General features: G+C 45.2%; 2 protein-coding genes across 2 annotated transcripts in view; one reads left to right on the top strand and one right to left on the bottom strand.

Annotated features, from left to right (window-relative positions):
• Positions 1 to 12540, top strand: part of LOC140388364 (protein SPMIP1) — a 59208-nt gene extending 46668 nt beyond the window's left edge. Inside the window, exon 2 of the mRNA XM_072472412.1 lies at positions 10354 to 12540. Within this exon, the coding sequence (XP_072328513.1) occupies positions 10354 to 10382 (29 nt within the window). The 3' untranslated portion in view covers positions 10383 to 12540. The remainder of the gene's footprint in view (positions 1 to 10353) is intronic.
• LOC140388363 (deoxyribonuclease gamma-like) overlaps positions 1 to 17371 on the bottom strand; it is a 60296-nt gene that overhangs the window by 29291 nt on the left and 13634 nt on the right. Inside the window, exons 4-5 of the mRNA XM_072472409.1 lie at positions 16109 to 16212; positions 13538 to 13650 (exon numbers count right to left, since the gene is read on the bottom strand). Coding sequence (XP_072328510.1) covers positions 13538 to 13650; positions 16109 to 16212 — 217 coding nt within the window. The remainder of the gene's footprint in view (positions 1 to 13537; positions 13651 to 16108; positions 16213 to 17371) is intronic.

Raw genomic sequence — 17371 nt, 5'->3', positions numbered from 1 at the left:
AAGGATCTCGCAACCTTCCGATCATTTCTTAATGGTTGGGACATTTAACAATCTCGGGACCCAGATAAGGGATACATATTCCCTTTCAAAGAAAATGTGGAGTCATGTCGCAGGGACCTCTAGTGTAACCGGTAATATTCCCTTGTTGGACTGCAAAATCCCAGTCTAAAATCCTATAAGCAACCTCACAGAAGAGAATCTCAGCCCAGGTTGAAGACCTGGCCCTTTCTACACTGTTTTTGCTGGAGCTTCTGTACCATCACTTATAAGACTGAAATGAAGGGCTGGTTTAGCACGGAGCTAAATCGCTGGCTTTGAAAGCAGACCAAGAAAGGCCAGCAGCACGGTTCAATTCCCGTGCCAGCCTCCCCGAACAGGCGCCGGAATGTGGTGATTAGGGGCATTTCACAGTAACTTCATTTGAAGCCTACTTGTGACAATAAGCGATTTTCATTTCATTTAATTTAATTATAAGACTGATTAATCTCTGCATACCTATCACACTGTTTGAAGTGAACACCCCTTCAGTGAATTATACAGCAACGGTTTTCAACCCACTGAACTACATGAAGGAATACTTCATTGGAATTTGATTCTGAACTCTGAAACCCACACAAAATAATAGTTTTTTTCTCAGAAGTCTCTGCATTGTCAATTGTTATTTTCTCTATCCCTCTTTTACTATACAAATATAAATGAGGAAAGGTGACAACCCACTGTCATAATATACACCAGTATATTATGGTGCAGACATACACACACTGATGGGCATGCAGTGGGACCAATCAGCATACACAACACCGCAGCCAATCACCAGTGAGAGCACATGCACCATAAAGACAGGGGACAGGAGAGTTCCCGCTCATTCTAGTAGCAGCCAGCTTGGAGCACAGAGCTCACAACCTGCAACACAGACATTCACCATGTGCTGAGTGCATCACCTGGTTAGGGCTAGGCAAGGGTCAACAGTTAAAGCTGGTATTGTGTTTACCCACAGTTCAAGTATGTTAATATAGTTAACCTTATAATAAAATAGACTTGCACCACTTCCAGTGTTGGTGACCTGTTTGTGATCCAGAACACCCAACACATCATGGTACAAGGAGTGGCTGCATACTAGCACCTCTGAGACCCACCTGCAACTAATCAGCATTCCGGCATCCTGAAGTATGGAGAACATCAACCCGCCGCCGCCGCTCCGCATCACCGGCAATCTGGGGGTCAATTGGAAGATTTCTAAACAGCGCTTCCAGCTCTTCCTCGAAGCCACGGACATGGAGAACGCCTCGGACACCAGGAAGATTGCTCTGCTCTTCTCCACGGCCGGGCAACACACCATCCACATCGTCAACTCCCTCACATTCACAGACGACGAGGACAAGACAAAGTACAAGACGGTTCTCCTCAAATTCGATACCCACTTCAGCATAGAGGTCAATGAAAGCTTCGAAAGATACTTGTTCCAGCAGCGCTTGCAGGGTAAGGACGAGCCTTTCCAATCCTTTCTTTTTTTTAAAAAATAATTTTTATTAAAGGTTTTCATAAAATATCAATAACATAATGAGAAAGAAAAAATAACCCAACAGGGTTAAGTACAAAACCTTTCCAATCCTTTCTAACACACCTCCGCATCCTTGCGCAGTCCTGCGGCTACGGGCCCACCTCCGACTCCATGATACGTGACCAGATCGTATTTGGTGTTCTGTCGGACCCCATGCATCAGCAGCTCCTCAAAATTAAGCAACTCACCCTAGTGACTGCCATCGAGACCTGTGTCCTGCATGAAAATGCCACCAGCCGGTACTCCCACATACAGGCAGCTGAAACGGCGCGGCAAGGTCCCCACGAGGTGGAACGGGTCCAAACAATTGAACACCTCCAAGGCTGCAGCCTGGATGAGGGCGGCCATTTCGCGCGCTTTTCACGGCCTCCCGCACTTGTACGCGCCAAACGAGGGGACGGTGACGTGGAGGAACGTGATGCGCAGGCGCGCACCACACAGGACCATACTGACGAGCATACTGACGTCACGACGTGCGGCAACTGTGGCTCCGCCCATTTAAAGCGTCAATTTCCTGCAAAATCACAACAATGCCTACAATGTGGCGGACTTGGCCACTATGCTGCCTGCTGTCGAGCAGCTCAGCCTGCCAATTCGCATCGCTTCAGCCAGCCTCGCAGGAATGTTCGGGCAATTCAACCCACGTTCACCGAGTCCGATTCCGACTTCCCACAGATCAGTGACACCGAGGACCCGAGGGAGCCTTTTCGAGTGGCTGTTATAACAAAGAACAGGCTGTCCCCGAATCAAAACCACCAGCCGCTGTCGGTGCACAGCATTGATCCAGACGACGAGTGGTGTGCCGCCCTGACTGTCAACAGGTCCCAGATATGATTCCGCCTGGACACTGGTACTTCCGCTAATCTCCTAGCGTGGTCAGCCTTTCAGACCCTTGGGGTTAAACCAACCATTCTTCTGTCAACCTGCCAACTAGTAGACTACAATGGCAACGTCATTCCTGCTACCGGTTCATGCCAACTCGAAGTGACGCACATCTCGCGAAAAGCCATCCTTTCCTTCGAGATCGTGGGCTCCTCGCAGGACTCTCTGCTAGGCGCACAGGCGTGCAAACTCCCAAACCTCGTTCAACGAGTACACTCTCTCTCTCCAGAGGATACATCTGCCTTCCAGGATGCAGACTTCAGGGCGCAACTCAATGCCATCATCGACCAGCACCGCAATGTTTTTGAAGGCATGGGCACGCCGCTTCCATACACTTACAAAATTCTGCTCAAACAAGACGCCACGCCTGTGGTTCATGCACCTCGCAGAGTCCCAGCACCCCTCACGGACCGCCTCAAGCAGCAGCTGCAGGTCCGCCAAGACCAAAGAGTGCTCTCCAGAGTGACAGAACCAACCGACTGGGTCAGTTCCATGGTGTGCGTAAAGAAGCCTTCAGGCGAGCTCCGGATCTGCATTGACCCAAAGGATCTGAATCGCAACATAATGAGGGAGCATTACCCTATCCCCAAGCGCGAGGAGATCACGTGCGAGATGGCTCAGGCCAACATCTTCACCAAACTTGACGCCTCGAAAGGATTCTGGCAAATTCAACTAGACAGGTCCAGCAGAAAGCTGTGTACCTTTAATACCCCGTTTGGCAGATACTGCTACAACAGGATGCCGTTTGGGATAATATCGGCATCAGAAGTATTCCACCGGATCATGGAGTAAATGATGGAGGGCATTGAGGGTGTGCGCGCCTATGTTGACGACATCATCATTTGGTCCACCACCCCGCAGGAGCATATCAGTCACCTCCAGCGCATTTTCAAATGAATACGGGACCAAGGCCTTCGTCTCAACAAAGCCAAATGTTCCTTCGGTCAGACGGAACTCAAGTTCCTCGGGGACCACATCTCCCGGTTGGGTGTGCGGCCGGATGCGGACAAGGTGGCAGCTATCACGGCCATGCAGAAGCAGCGGATAAGAAGGCGATCCTCCGATTTTGGGGCATGGTCAACTTCCTGGGGAAGTTCATCCCCAACCTCGCATCCCATACCACAGCTCTCCGGAACCTGGTCAGGAAGACGACAGACTTCCAATGGCTTCCCGCCCACGAGCGTGAATGGGAGGAGCTTAAGACCAAGTTTACCACGGACCCGGTATTGGCATTTTTTGATCCCACAAAGGAAACAAAAATTTCAACGGATGCCAGCCAATCCGGCATTGGGGCGGTGCTCCTGCAACGTGATGAGGCCTCATCATGGGCCCCCGTTGCTTATGCGTCACGTGCCATGACCCCCACGGAACAGCGCTACGCGCAGATCGAAAAGGAGTGCCTGGGCCTGTTGACTGGGGTCGACAAATTGCATGATTACTTGTACGGCCTCCCCCCATTCACTGTCGAGACCGACCATCGCCCGCTGGTCAACATTAACAAAAAGACCTGAATGATATGACCCCTCGCCTCCAGCGCATTCTGCTTAAACTCCAGTGGTACGATTTCCAGCTCCTATACACCCCGCGCAAGGACCTGATCATAGCTGACGCTCTGTCCAGGGCAGTCAACACCCCGTGTGACCCAGAGGGGTTTGTCTGCCAGGTTGAGGCCCATGTGGCCTTCACGGCCTCCAATCTGCCGGCCACGGATGAACGCCTTATCCACATTCGCCGTGAGACTGCGGATGACCCCCTACTACAGCGTGTCATGTGCCACATGACGGACGGGTGGCTCAAGGGCCAATGCCCGCAGTTCTACAATATCAGAGACGATCTGGCAGTAATCGATGGTGTCCTCGTGATCCCGCACAGCATGCGCCTTCTCGTTTTGGAACAGCTACACAAGGGCCATCTTGGCGTGGAGAAGTGCCGACGGAGGGCCCGAGAGGCTGTGTACTGGCCTGGCATCAATGAGAACATCGCCAACACAGTGCTCAACTGCCCCACCTGTCAGCGGTTCCAGCCGGCCCAACCACGTGAGACCCTACAGCCCCATGAGTTGATCACGTCCCCTTGGTCTGAGGTAGGCGTTGACCTGTTCCATGCGCTCGGCAGGGACTGTGTTCTGATTGTTGACTATTTTTCGAACTACCCGGAGGTCGTACGCCTGCACGACATCACATCATCGGCGGTCATCCGTGCCTGCAAGGAGACCTTTGCTCGTCACGGCATCCCACTCACTGTGATGTCGGACAATGGCCCCTGCTTCGCGAGCCAGGAATGGTCCAACTTTGCCAGCAGGTACAACTTTGTGCATGTGACATCCAATCCCCTGCACCCCCAATCCAATGGCAAAGCGGAAAAGGGCGTCCACATCGTCAAACGGCTCCTCTGCAAAGCTGCCAATGCAGGATCCGACTTCTACCTCACCTTGCTGGCCTATCGTTCGGCCCCACTCTCCACGGGCCTGTCGCCAGCCCAGCTGCTTATGGGTCGCACCCTCAGGACCACGGTGCCGTCCATTCACGTCCCAGACCTCGACCATGTTCCGGTCCTTCAGCGGATGCAACAGTCTCGTGCACAACACAAGGCAGCGCATGACGCTCGGGCGACTGATCTCCCTGCTCTGGCGCTGGTTGACAACGTCCGCATCCATCTTCTGGAGGGTGGCTGGTCTGCAACTGCTGTGATTCTTCGGCAGGTGTCTCCCCGCTCGTTCCTGGTTCGTCTGCCAGATGGTTCCATTCGCCGCCGCAATCGGCGTGCCCTTCATCTCGTTCCACGCTCGCTACGTGATCCTCCACTGGTGCCATGCCCTCCTGTTGTCCCCAACCTGGAATATGTGGAGATTCCGAATACTCTGCATCCTCCTCACTCTGCCGCGGCCCAGCCCGTTCCTCAGCCGGTGGCTCCTGACCAACCCTTGAGGCGGTCAACCAGAATTCGTCGCCCACCTCAGAGACTTGACTTATGAGTTTTACAATGTTGGACTCTTTGATCTGTTCTGTTATCCTGTTTCATCGTTCCAGTAGTTTGTATATAATGTTCATTGCGCTGTTGATGTGACACCCTGTTTCTCTGCACCAGGCACCTTCCCGTGTAAATAGATTAGCCTCGTGTAAAATAGTCATGTAAATATCACGCACGCACAGTCAGGTACATTCACTACACGATATTTATTTTCATGCAGGCACATGTTCTTTATATAAAAGGGGGGATGTCATAATATACACCAGTATATTATGGTGCAGACACACACACACACACTGATGGACATGCAGTGGAACCAATCAGCATACACAACATCGTAGCCAATCACCAGTGAGAGCACACGCACCATAAAGACAGGGGATAGGAGAGTTCCCGCTCATTCTAGTAGCAGCCAGCTCGGAGCACAGAGCTCACAGCCTGCAACACAGACATTCACCATGTGCTGAGTGCATCACCTGGTTAGGACTAGGCAAGGGTCAACAGTTAAAGCTGGTATTGTGTTTACCCACAGTTCAAGTATGTTAATATAGTTAACCTTATAATAAAATAGAGTTTCACCACTTCCAGTGTTGGTGACCTGTTTGTGATCCCAACACATCACCCACCTCCCACATTTTGAGTGTGTGCAAATAAACTTTGAGTTCATCCTATTTCGGGTTTGCTGTTGTGTTATTAATAGAAAATTGAATCACACCACAACTGAGGGGTTGGGAAATATATCATTGCTCATGAAGGGGGAAGCAAATCAGAACAGCTGTTGCTTATAGACAAGTGGTGAGAGCAGAAATGAGTGCTGTTTAAATTAACCCCCCTCCTGTCTGTAACAATAATAGATTCTGGCATTTTCCCTACTACTGATGTTGGGCTAAGTGGCGTTTAAATCCTGTTTTCTCTCTCCTTCCTTTCTGAAGTAGTGGGGTTCCAATTGCTATCTGCCAACCTACAAGAACGGTTCCAAAATCTATCATGTTTTGGAAGATAATCACCAATGCATTCTACAGTCACCACTTTCAACATTCTGAGATGTTGATAATCAGGCCCAGGGATTTACAAACTTTCTGTTCCATTAATTTACCCAGTACTATTTTTATACTAATACTAATTTCTTTCAGTTCTTCCATTCTTACTAGTCCCTTGGTTCCCTAGTATTTTTGGGAGGCTTTTTGCATTTTCCTCTGTAAAGATCGAGACAAAATAATGGTTTAGTTTTTCTGCCATTTCCTTATTCCCCATTATAGATTATCCTGTCTCTCCCTGTAATGGGCCCATATTTCTCTTTGCTAATCTTTTCATTTTTGCATACGTTTGAAGATTTTACAGTTCATTTTATGTTTTTCACTAGTTTATTTTCATATTCTATTTTCCCTGTCTTTATCAGTTTATTGGTCCTCCTTGCTGAATTTTAAAATGCTCCCAATTCTCAGGCATTTTTTGTGTCAATTTTATAATCCTGTTTCTTTGATCTGATAGTATCTTTAAATTATCTTGTTAACCCCTAGTGGATCATTTTTCCTATTGGGTGCCTCAAAGGAATGTAAATTTGTTGTAAACCATGACTTAATTCTTTAAAGGCTAGCCATTGCTTTTCTATCATATCTTTTAATTTATTTTCCAGATTTACCACAGCAACTTGCTCCACAAATCTTCATAGTTTCTGTTGTTTAGTTTACAGACCCTAGATCGGTTTGAAGCATGCTACTTTTAAACTTAATGTAAAATTCCAGCATATTATGGTCACTCTTTCCTAAAAACTCTTTAACAATTATATTATTAATTAGCATGATTATGACCACTGTTTTGTGGCTTTTAAATAATCCCAAACATAAATGGCTGTTGTCCCTTGCTGTTTCTTAGCTCAACCCAAGCTGATTCTACATCTTGATCTTCCTTTCCCTTTTTTGCTTGTCCTTCGATGGATCAAACACAGTTGAATATTCAGTTCCCTGCCTTAGTCAGCCTGGAGTCACCTTTCCATAAAGGCAATGATATCATACCTGTTTCTGTTGTCAATTCATCTACCTTGTTTTAAATGCTGTGTGTATTCAGATAGAGTGCCTGTAGTGTTGCCTGTTTAACACTTTTCCATATTTTGATTTTATTTGATGCTGGCCTTTGTTTCCGCTATGTTTCAATTTCACTTATCACTTTGCTTTCTACTGCCATGAATCAGATATAGTCTTAAGTGATATATGTTTGTATTGTTGGATATTTGAAATAAGATAAGGATTTAAGTGAGTTTAATTTGGTGTTTTTGTATAAGGGTAAAACTCTAGTTAGACAAAGGCATATATGGGGTTTTTGGTTTCAGTTCAAACTGTGTTTCTATTGTGCTGAGAGAGTTTACGGAGTGTAAAGTAAATAAGAGATCGGAAAAAGAATGAGCTGTTGCTTACCAACAAGGGGCCACTTTTAGGGAAAAGGCCTTATTAAGTTTAGTTTTAACAGGAAACCAGGGTATAAGACGCTTAGTGAGAGAGAGAACATCTTTCACAGCTTTGCCAGAAGAAAACTCATACAATGGAGTAAGGGGCAAGGAAGGTGTCACAGTGGCACAGTGGCTAGCACTGCTGCCTCACGGTGTCAGGGACCTTGGTTCAATTCCAGCCTTGGGTGATTGTGTGGAGTTTGCACGTTCTTCTTGTGTCTGCATAAGTTTCCTCTGGGTGCTCCGGTTTCCTCCTCCAGTCCAACGATGTGCAGGTTAGATGGATTGGCCATGGCCAATGCACGGGGTTATGGGGATAGGGCGGGGGAGTGGGCGTAGGTAGAGTGCTCTTTTTGTGGGTTGGTGGAGACTCAATGGGCAGGATGGCCTCCTTCTGCACTGTAAGGATCCTATGAAGCAAATGCAGAAAGAATAGCTGGTAAAACTAGAGGAGAGAAGAGACTAGAGGAGAGAAGGAAGCCTGAAGTTAAAAGAACAGAAGAAACTGGAACAGGATACTTTTCAGTGAAGCCACAGACAGAGCTAAGAATGGGTTGGCTTGTGAGAAGCCAGAGAGATATTTTCAGTATTTTTAAGGTTTCTGATATCTTGTGAAGTCATAGTTGAAGCAAATGTGCCTGGATCTCTGAGATTTTTTGTGAAAGCTTGAATGTATTCCAGACAAAAGAATACTGAAAGGAGATTTGGAAAACCTAGAGGAATTTCCTTACTAAAACGGCTGAGAAAAATGTTTGTTTGAAAGGATAGTTGGAAAACCTGGAGATGGATCCTTGTTGGGAACAGTTGAGAGAAAGCCCTGTTTGAAAGAAGCTTCTGAAGAATGTCTTATTGAAAATGGAGCTTGAAATCACTCATGTGGAAGCCGGGGTCCAGTGAGATTAGTTGGCTCATGGTGTAAGAATTATTTGGGGGGATTTGTGGAGAAATCCACAGAAGTTTGATTAGATGACATCGGCCACTTGGTTTCAGAGTGGAGTGTGTCTGACCTCAGGCGACCTGATTAAAGGGACTCTGTATTTACAGAGAATGTTATAGCATAAGACATATTTTGTAACTTGTGTTATCCTTAAAATCTGTGAACATTTGTGAAGACAAGTTGGAATGTATTATAGTCAAACGTTTCATGTATAATGAATGGTTTTTCTTGTTGTTAAAAGCTAATTGGCAGTCCTGTGACTCGGTTTTTCCACATTTTCTAAAATAATAAAAGATAGTTTTTTGAGCCATGGTTCCATTCTGGGATTTTCCGGTCCAGTAGTAACATCAACTTGGATCGAAACACTACCAATTTTAACTTTGTTTCTCTCTTATGTGATTTCCCTCTCGTGTTCTCACACCCCTGCCAAGCTAGTTTAAACCCTCCCAATAGCACCAGCAAATCTGCCTGTGAGGATATTGGTCCTGGTTTTGTTAAGGCTTAACCCATTGTAGAAGAGACTTTAGTATGCGGATTAGTTGCCTGCTTAAGGGTATTCGTTTTAACTAGCTGCTTGACTATATTTCATGAGAATAGGCACTTGGCAAAGCATGATGGTTATTTAGCCTCATTTCAGCCAAGAAATACCCGTGCAGTATGCCCCAGAAGTCTGTTTTTGCCACTATGACGCCTTGCTCATGGGCAGGCTCATGTGGGCAAAGGAGGGATGACACATGCCATATGTCAACAATGGTATGCTCCAGGTATTACGGTAACAATTGAAAAAGTAGCCCGTACATGTATGATTTGTCAGAGGAATAATCGGGGCAAAACACCCGCTGTCTTTGATCATCTCCCACAGCCCAAAATGCCTTTTGAAAATGTGCAGATAGATTTTGTACACATGCCGACGGCTAAGGGATTTAAATACATGCTGGTGATAGTGGACATGTTTTCACAGTGGGTAAAGGCTTTTCCAACCAAAAGAGATGATGCTAGAACAGTGGTAAATATTCTGTTGAAGGAAATAATACCTAGGTTTGGGATATCAATCGGTATTAACAGTGACAGGGGAACTCATTTCACTAGCAAATTGACCAAAGCCCTCACAGAAGCTATGGGATACGATTGGAAATTGCATATCCCATATCAGCCGCAATCCTCAGGGATGGTGGAAAGGGCGAATGAAATAATTAAAACTGCAGTTACAAAAGTGTGTCAACAAAATGGACTGCCATGGCCAGTTACCATACCTATAGTAATGTATGCCCTGAGAAATCAGAAGAATCGCAATATGGGCTTAATCGCCTATGAGATATTAATGGGACGTCCCATGACAACTGGAACAAAACCCCCAATGACTCCGGCGGCAGTAGCCTTAATATGGGCAGATGAGGCATCTCTCAAATATGCCCAGGCCATGTGTGAAACCATTGGAAAAATACATGAAAAGGTGCGACAGGCTCAGATGCATCCAAAAGAGGGAAATATACACACTTTTAAACCTGGAGATCAAGTACATGTGAAAGCATTAAACAAAGATTCTTTTTCTCCTAGGTGGAAAGGACCCTACCAAGTGCTGCTAAAACCTGAACAGCCGTTAAAGTAAAAGAAAAGCCAGATTGGATCCACGCAACTCGATGTAAACTACATAATTCTGAACGTTGAGAGCATTAGTGAAACGCTGCCCCGAAGAGAATGACGGCGCTGCTGTTTTTATGTATTTTCATATTAATCCAACATCATGTAGAGGGTAAACTGCATACTAACACCTTAATATACATGTCCCACTCATACGTAGAGAGGGTAAATAAATCCTGTTGTTGGGTTTGTACACAAATTCCTAGATGCTCGGCAGAGGGCATCCCTGTGCGACCTATCCCATTCACTAGTCTGGGGCTGGTTTAGCACAGTGGGCTAAACAGCTGCCTTTTAATGCAGAACAAGGCCAGCAGCACGGGGTTCAATTCCCGTACCGGCCTCCGCGAACAGGCACCGTTATGTGGCGACTAGGGGCTTTTCACAGCAACTTCATTGAAGCCTATTTGTGACAATAAGCAATTATTATTTTATTATTATTATTAGTAACGAGATAGCAGAATGGGCCCTAAGATGAAATAATACAGGGTGTGGTGAAAATACACAAGATATGCTAGATTGGAGATCAGCTGGATATGATATGAATAGGTTTAAAGGATGGTGGTGGCTTAGGTTTAATGTAACACGCCAGCCGCCCTGTTTGATCCTTCCCAATTACACTGGAGTCCCAAAGGGTAGCATATGCTTTCGGAAACATAAAACATATGGGACCCGCTCAGTAGGCTCGAGTCAGTGTGATCAGACTTGAATTGGCAACCCCCTATGCTCCACCTTACAGCTAAAGGACTATTCAACTTTGACTGGTCAGGAGTTGAAAATCGAACTAGTGGAGGCTCCTGGGGAGGGGATCAGATTAGACTAAAGATGACTGATAGTAAAGGAAACCTGACCGCATATAACAGCACGCATTTTATCTGTGGCCATAAGGCTTACCCATGGTTACCAGAAAATTGGAAAGCTCATGCTATTTGGGATATGTAGTCCCTTATGTGCATCACATTCAGCAATTGCAGGACCATCCCCATCACAGGACGACACAAAGTATTATGACATGGGCACAAATGCTGGGAATAATGATACCACCATTAGGGATAACCACTAATGCATGCGAACTACACGAGCTACGAGACATTCTTGAGCAGGTAGCTAATGATACTGCAGAAGCTGTTCACCAGATAGAAACTGAGATGGTTGCTATGAGGGTGGTTGCCCTGCAGAATAGAATGGCCCTTGACTTCTTGCTAGCTGAAAAGGGAGGTACTTGTGCCCTGATTGGAAGTGACTGCTGCACATACATCCCTGATAACTCAGAGAAAATTGATAACCTGGTGGATCACATTCGTAGAGAGGTAGCACGATTACATGAGGATGTGGGATGTGACTTTAGCTGTGAGTGGTTGGGATCGTGAAGACAGAGGATTGTGTTTTGGATTATAATCACCGTTGTAATCCTGATTGTCGTAAGGTTACTATTTAAATGTTGCTCAGGATGCTTTCAGGGTATAGGGGCGCGTATGTCAGCATTGCCTCCGTGGTCCCAGAATCTTAACAATCAAGAGCCTGTCATACATCCATTATCCTTACATTATAACCCACCCTTTGCTGCGGAGGACACGGTAATGTACTAACAGTAAGATCAACAAGGAGGGAATTGTGGAAGGGACTTTAATGTGCGGATTAGTTGCCTGCTTAAGGGTATTCATTTTCACTAGCTACTTGACTACATTTCATGAGAATAGGCACTTGGCAAAGTATGATGGATATTTAGCCTTATTTCAGCCAAGAGTTCTGCATGAAATAGTCAGAAAGTCATACAATGTAAACAATGTACAGCTGCACATTGTTTTGCTGACACCATGATTTTTAATTTCTATCTTGCTTAGGAAAGGGACAGCTCATTTCCCAAGGTTTATTATTAAAACATGGCTCCGGCTGCTTGTTTTCTGTCTCTCTCTCTCTCTCTACTCTAAAGCCGTGGCTTTGTCCCAGATACTGTTTACTGCATCATATAAATATGTGCTTTTAGCTCTGTAAGGCAGGGCATTTTGGAATGACTTGAGTCTATCCAGCCCTCCATGAATTCATGCTTAATTAAAAGACCCTTGGCGAAAACTTGAAGTACTGATTGATAATTTCCTCGACACCCATCCTCCTTGTACAGGCACCAACTGCCCAGAACAAGTCACAATGCCTCAGAAATCTAAAGCCTTCCCTCCTGCACCATCTCAACAGCTACATGCTCATTGACTTTGTACTCACTAGGATGTGGCAATGGAAGTAATCCTAAGATTTTGAAGTTCTGCTTTTTTATTTCTTTCCTAGCTCACTGAAATATACTTTCAGGGCTTAATTCCTTTACTACCTATGTCATTGGTACCAATGTCGACCACAACCTCTGGTTGATCATGACTGTTTGATCCTTCCTAAATATGACACACTCTGCGTTGTGTAGTAAAATGAATCATTTTGAAGTGTAACTATGAGGCAGACGTGCTTGAGGCAAGCCCTTTATAAATACATTTTCTCCATCCCTCCATCCATCCCTTTGTTTGTTTGTCCCTCCATCGGTCTGTCCCTCCGCCCACCTCTGTCTGTGTAAACTCTTCTCCGCCCAATTTGTTATGGCAACGTTTGGTACAAATTTTACATCTGCAGTTGTCATTCACTGTCGTTTTTGTGAAATATCAGTCATCTTGTTCTGTGGAATGAGCTTCTGAAGTCAGATTTTGCCTCTATTGCCATCTTTTTAGTAAATTGCAGCTTCACAGGATGGATCCTGGAGGTTGTTTTCACTGGCTGGAAAGCCTTGAACTAGGGGGTCGCAGTGTCAGCAAATGGGTGAGGCATGTATGACAGAGATGAGGAGGATTTTCTTCACTCAGAGGGTTGTTAATCTTTGGAATTCTCTGCCCCAGACGACTGGTCAATGAGTAAATTCAAGACTGAGGTCAATAGACTTTGGACACATTAGAGAGTCAAGAACTATGTGTGAGAAGATGGTATTGATGTAGAGGTTTGGCTATGTTCTTATTGCATAATGGAGCAGGTTCAAGGAACCAATGGCCTCCTGTTCTTATGAATAATATGATCAAAGTCCAATCATCATTGTCACTAGTCCATTTAAGAAACAATTTACAAGTACCTTTGCTCTCCAGCGCGCCTTCATCTCCGTGTAAACATCGTATAAAGCGTTAATTTCACTGACTGATGATTCTGGCGATGTGTGTTGAGGGATAATGACAAAATCTTTTACAGCTTGAGGAATGTCAAAAGCATTGAATTATTACAAAAATTTTATGTATCTGTTAATTACACATTTTTAGATATGGCAATTGTGCCTTATTGAAATAGAAAGAAATGATCAAACCCATTAATGTCAAATCATAGAAGCACAGAAGGAAGCCGTTCAACCTGCTGTGTGAATGCTAGCTCTCTCTGCAAGATCAGCTCAACGAGTCCCACTCCCCTGCCCTTTTCCCGTCGTCCTGCAATTTTAGTTCTCTTCAGGCGCTTATCCAATTCTCTTTTGAAATGCGGCAGAGCTTCGGAAGGAAAATAAAAATAATTATGAATGGACGGTTTTATAAAACAACTATGTTTTGGACTGTCACTTTAATTCAAGATAAAATGGAGGACTGAAGAGGGTCATGTGATCTGCTTCAAATTGTGTCCAACAACAAGCCTGGGTGGATTGGTTGCCATGGGGATAGAGACTTGATGGGAGCAAGGGGTGCAATGTATCCTGTAACAAAGGCAAGAGTAGCTAGGTTAATTGTGGACAGACTTTCTTTGTGACATAAGAGAGAGTGAGTGACCTCGCAGAGAGATAAAAGCCTCGCCTAGTGTCCTGGCGTGACCAGGGACGGAATCACCAGGGATAGGCCTCACTAATGGCAGTTGGTTTGGAAATTCTCCAAAAACTGAGAGAAGCGTCTTTTGATGGCCATCTGATGTTACAACCTGGCGAAACAGGGAGGAGAAAACCTATTGGAAGATGAGAGTGATTTTGGACTTGGTCCTGTTATTCTGTGGAGTTTGGGACAAAAGTATAACTGAGATGGCGTTTTCTGTCATGTTAACAGTTAAAAGTGGGATAACTTTTCTTTTATTCAGTGTTTTAGTTGCCTATTAAGTATTGTTTCTTGATGTCCCTTTTAGTTTGTGTTTTTTAAATAAATTTAGAGTATTTGATTCTGTTTTCCAATTAAGGGGCAGCAATTTAGCGTGGCCATTTCACCTACACTGCATGTGTTTGGGTTGTGGGGGTGAGACCCACGCAGACATGGGGAGAATGTGCAAACTCCACACATACAGTGACCCAGGGCCGGGATCAAACCTGGGTCCTTGGTGCCGTGAGGCAGCAGTGCTAACCACTGTGTCACCATGCCGTCCTGTTCCTTTTAGTTTTGTGTGTTAAAACTTGAAATCCTGTTGGGAGATTCCTTTAAGTCAGCATTTGGGAATTCAAACCTCTTTTTCAAAGTCACCAGTCTCTCTGGGGATTGGAATGAAACCAAAGTGTGTGAAATCCAGGTTTAATTAAGTAACCTTTCAAAATGTCAAATACAGCATGTGTTGATTCTCTGACTGGTTATTCTCATGATACTTGATATACAGGTGTTCATGTCGCCAGTTGTGGTGGGAGCATGGTGTTCAGGTCAGTGCCCGATGCCCAATTCTCTGTCCCATCGGGGAATGCATTCTGGGCGTCCCGGGATGGAAAATCCCACCCGGCATCTTCCCTTTCTGTCCTGCTTAATTTATACTGTTTCATTTAACTAATTATGTAATTATAAGCATAAACCAATACAAAAAATATCATTTCTTTCTGCTTGGGTAATAAATAAACACCACCCTCACCACCCACTTCCCATCTGGCTTTACCTCAGTTCTACCAAATTGTCAAAATTGAATTGAGTGAATTTAGATATCTTCAGATCAGATCAGATAGGGGCGACACGGTGGCACAGTGGTTAGTACTGCTGCCTCAGAGAGCAAGGGACCTGAGTTCAATTCCAGCCTTGGGCGACTGTCTGTGTGGAGTTTGCAATTTCTCCCCGTGTCTGCGTGGGTTTCCTCCGGGTACTCTGGATTCCTCTCAATCCAAAGATGTACAGGTTAAGTGGATTGGCCATGATCAATGTGCGGGGTTATGAGATAGGCAAGGTAAAGTCACCGTAGTCCCAGATGACCAGAGGCTGCTTTCCCCTTTGAGGGGGAGAGCTGACTGGTGGTGATTTAACCCAAGGATCACCACAGGGGCAAGGTTGAAAAGACGAGGTCTTCATGAATAACCGTGGATATGAACCCACGCTGCTGGCCTTACTCTGCATCACGAACCAGTTGTCTAGCCAAGTGAGACAAATTGAGTACGAAGATGGGGCAGGGGAGTGGACCCAGGTAGGGTGCTCTTTCGGAGGATTGGGGCAGTCTTGATGGACCAAATATCCTCTTCTGCACTATCGGGATTCTATAATTTGCATGTGACATCAGAATTCCTCCATATCTGGACAGCTAATAAATGGTCCTGAGGAAACACTGCAGGGAAATATCAAAGTGCAGGAAACCATGTTATTTATTCCCCTAAAATCAAGAACAAAATTATTGTGGGCGTCATCGAGCAATCAGCCTGATCTGCCCAGAGATATTCCTCATCTTTTTACTTCTACATGAACATAACTATTTTGTATGTGAAAGAAAAAGAGTAACTTACTGGTAAAAGGAGATGAAAACCACACAACAAATGGTTCTCTTGCAAAAACATCTGTCTGGTCATCAGGATATTGATAACTTCTTTTCACTGATAATAGTTTATGTCTAAAATAGACATAGAAACAATAAGGTCATTGTCCACAGTCTAATATTTCACTTTAAACAGAAACTGAGACAAACCTTTAAGGCTTAACGTTTGGGTAACAAACTGAGTAGATTGCCTTATCGTTTGGCCGGTCTCCTCCTCCTTAAGGTACCATGCCCTAAGAGCTCATTGGTGACCTTGGACTTCCATTGAATTGATCCGTGATTGTGCTTGCAGTGGTTTGCTGTTGCCTTCTGCAATGTGGCTGACCAGGTAATCCTCCAGCTCTTACCGCATGCGGTCAGGCCTATCGGAAGGATTTACAGGCTGGTAATCAGTCTGATTGGCCACATTATGAACACACCTTCCATTGACCGGTTTACTTTGCAAAAAATATTACCTCCTGAACAGCAGAAGGCTGATGTTTATCCTTAAAAAAAAGTTACTTCAAAAAGAAATTGAATTCTTGGTGATTTGTTATGTTGTAGGTGTAACATAAGCAGCTTCATAAGCAACATAAGCAACTTGACAAAGGAAATTTCAGACGTGGAGATACCTTCAACATGTTTATTAAACTATTTACACTTCCATTACTCGGGTTCGACACTACTGCTAATCCTACTATAGCTACCCAAACTGACTAACCAGTTGCTGCAATCCACGTGGTCGGTGTAATATTGAATCAACCCTGTGTCTGTACTCACTGACTGTCTCCACTGGAAAGAGGCAGATTATGTGTGTGGTGTCCTTTATATATGGGTTGGTGTAATGCCCCCCTGTGGTCGTGTCACCTCCGTGTGTATCGTGAATGTCCATTGGTCGTGTCCTATCTACCTGATCTATTGGTTGAGTGTGTGTGTGATGTCTTTGGTGCTCCCTCTAGTGTCTAGCTAGCCTATATGCATTTACATTGATGCACATCACCACACTTGGTGCTTTCTTAAAACTGTAGCTTGACCCAGTGAATATCTGGGGCTGGATTCTCTGTTTTTGGGACTATGTCCCCATGCCGTCGTGAAAACTTTTTTTTATGCTAGGAAAACTGGCGTCAAAAGGCCACATATTCACCGTCTTCAAGGGGCTAGCAGGCAGCTGTCTTAGAACTCGCAGCTCTAGCTGCTGATACGGACCCCCTCGCACTTCTGGGGCAGTGGCCCCGCATGCGCACAGCGGCAGCCT

The sequence above is a fragment of the Scyliorhinus torazame genome, chromosome 13, assembly GCF_047496885.1.
Source record: "Scyliorhinus torazame isolate Kashiwa2021f chromosome 13, sScyTor2.1, whole genome shotgun sequence".
In the NCBI taxonomy this organism is placed as follows: Eukaryota; Metazoa; Chordata; class Chondrichthyes; order Carcharhiniformes; family Scyliorhinidae; genus Scyliorhinus; species Scyliorhinus torazame.
This window is presented reverse-complemented; position numbering and strand designations above follow the sequence as displayed.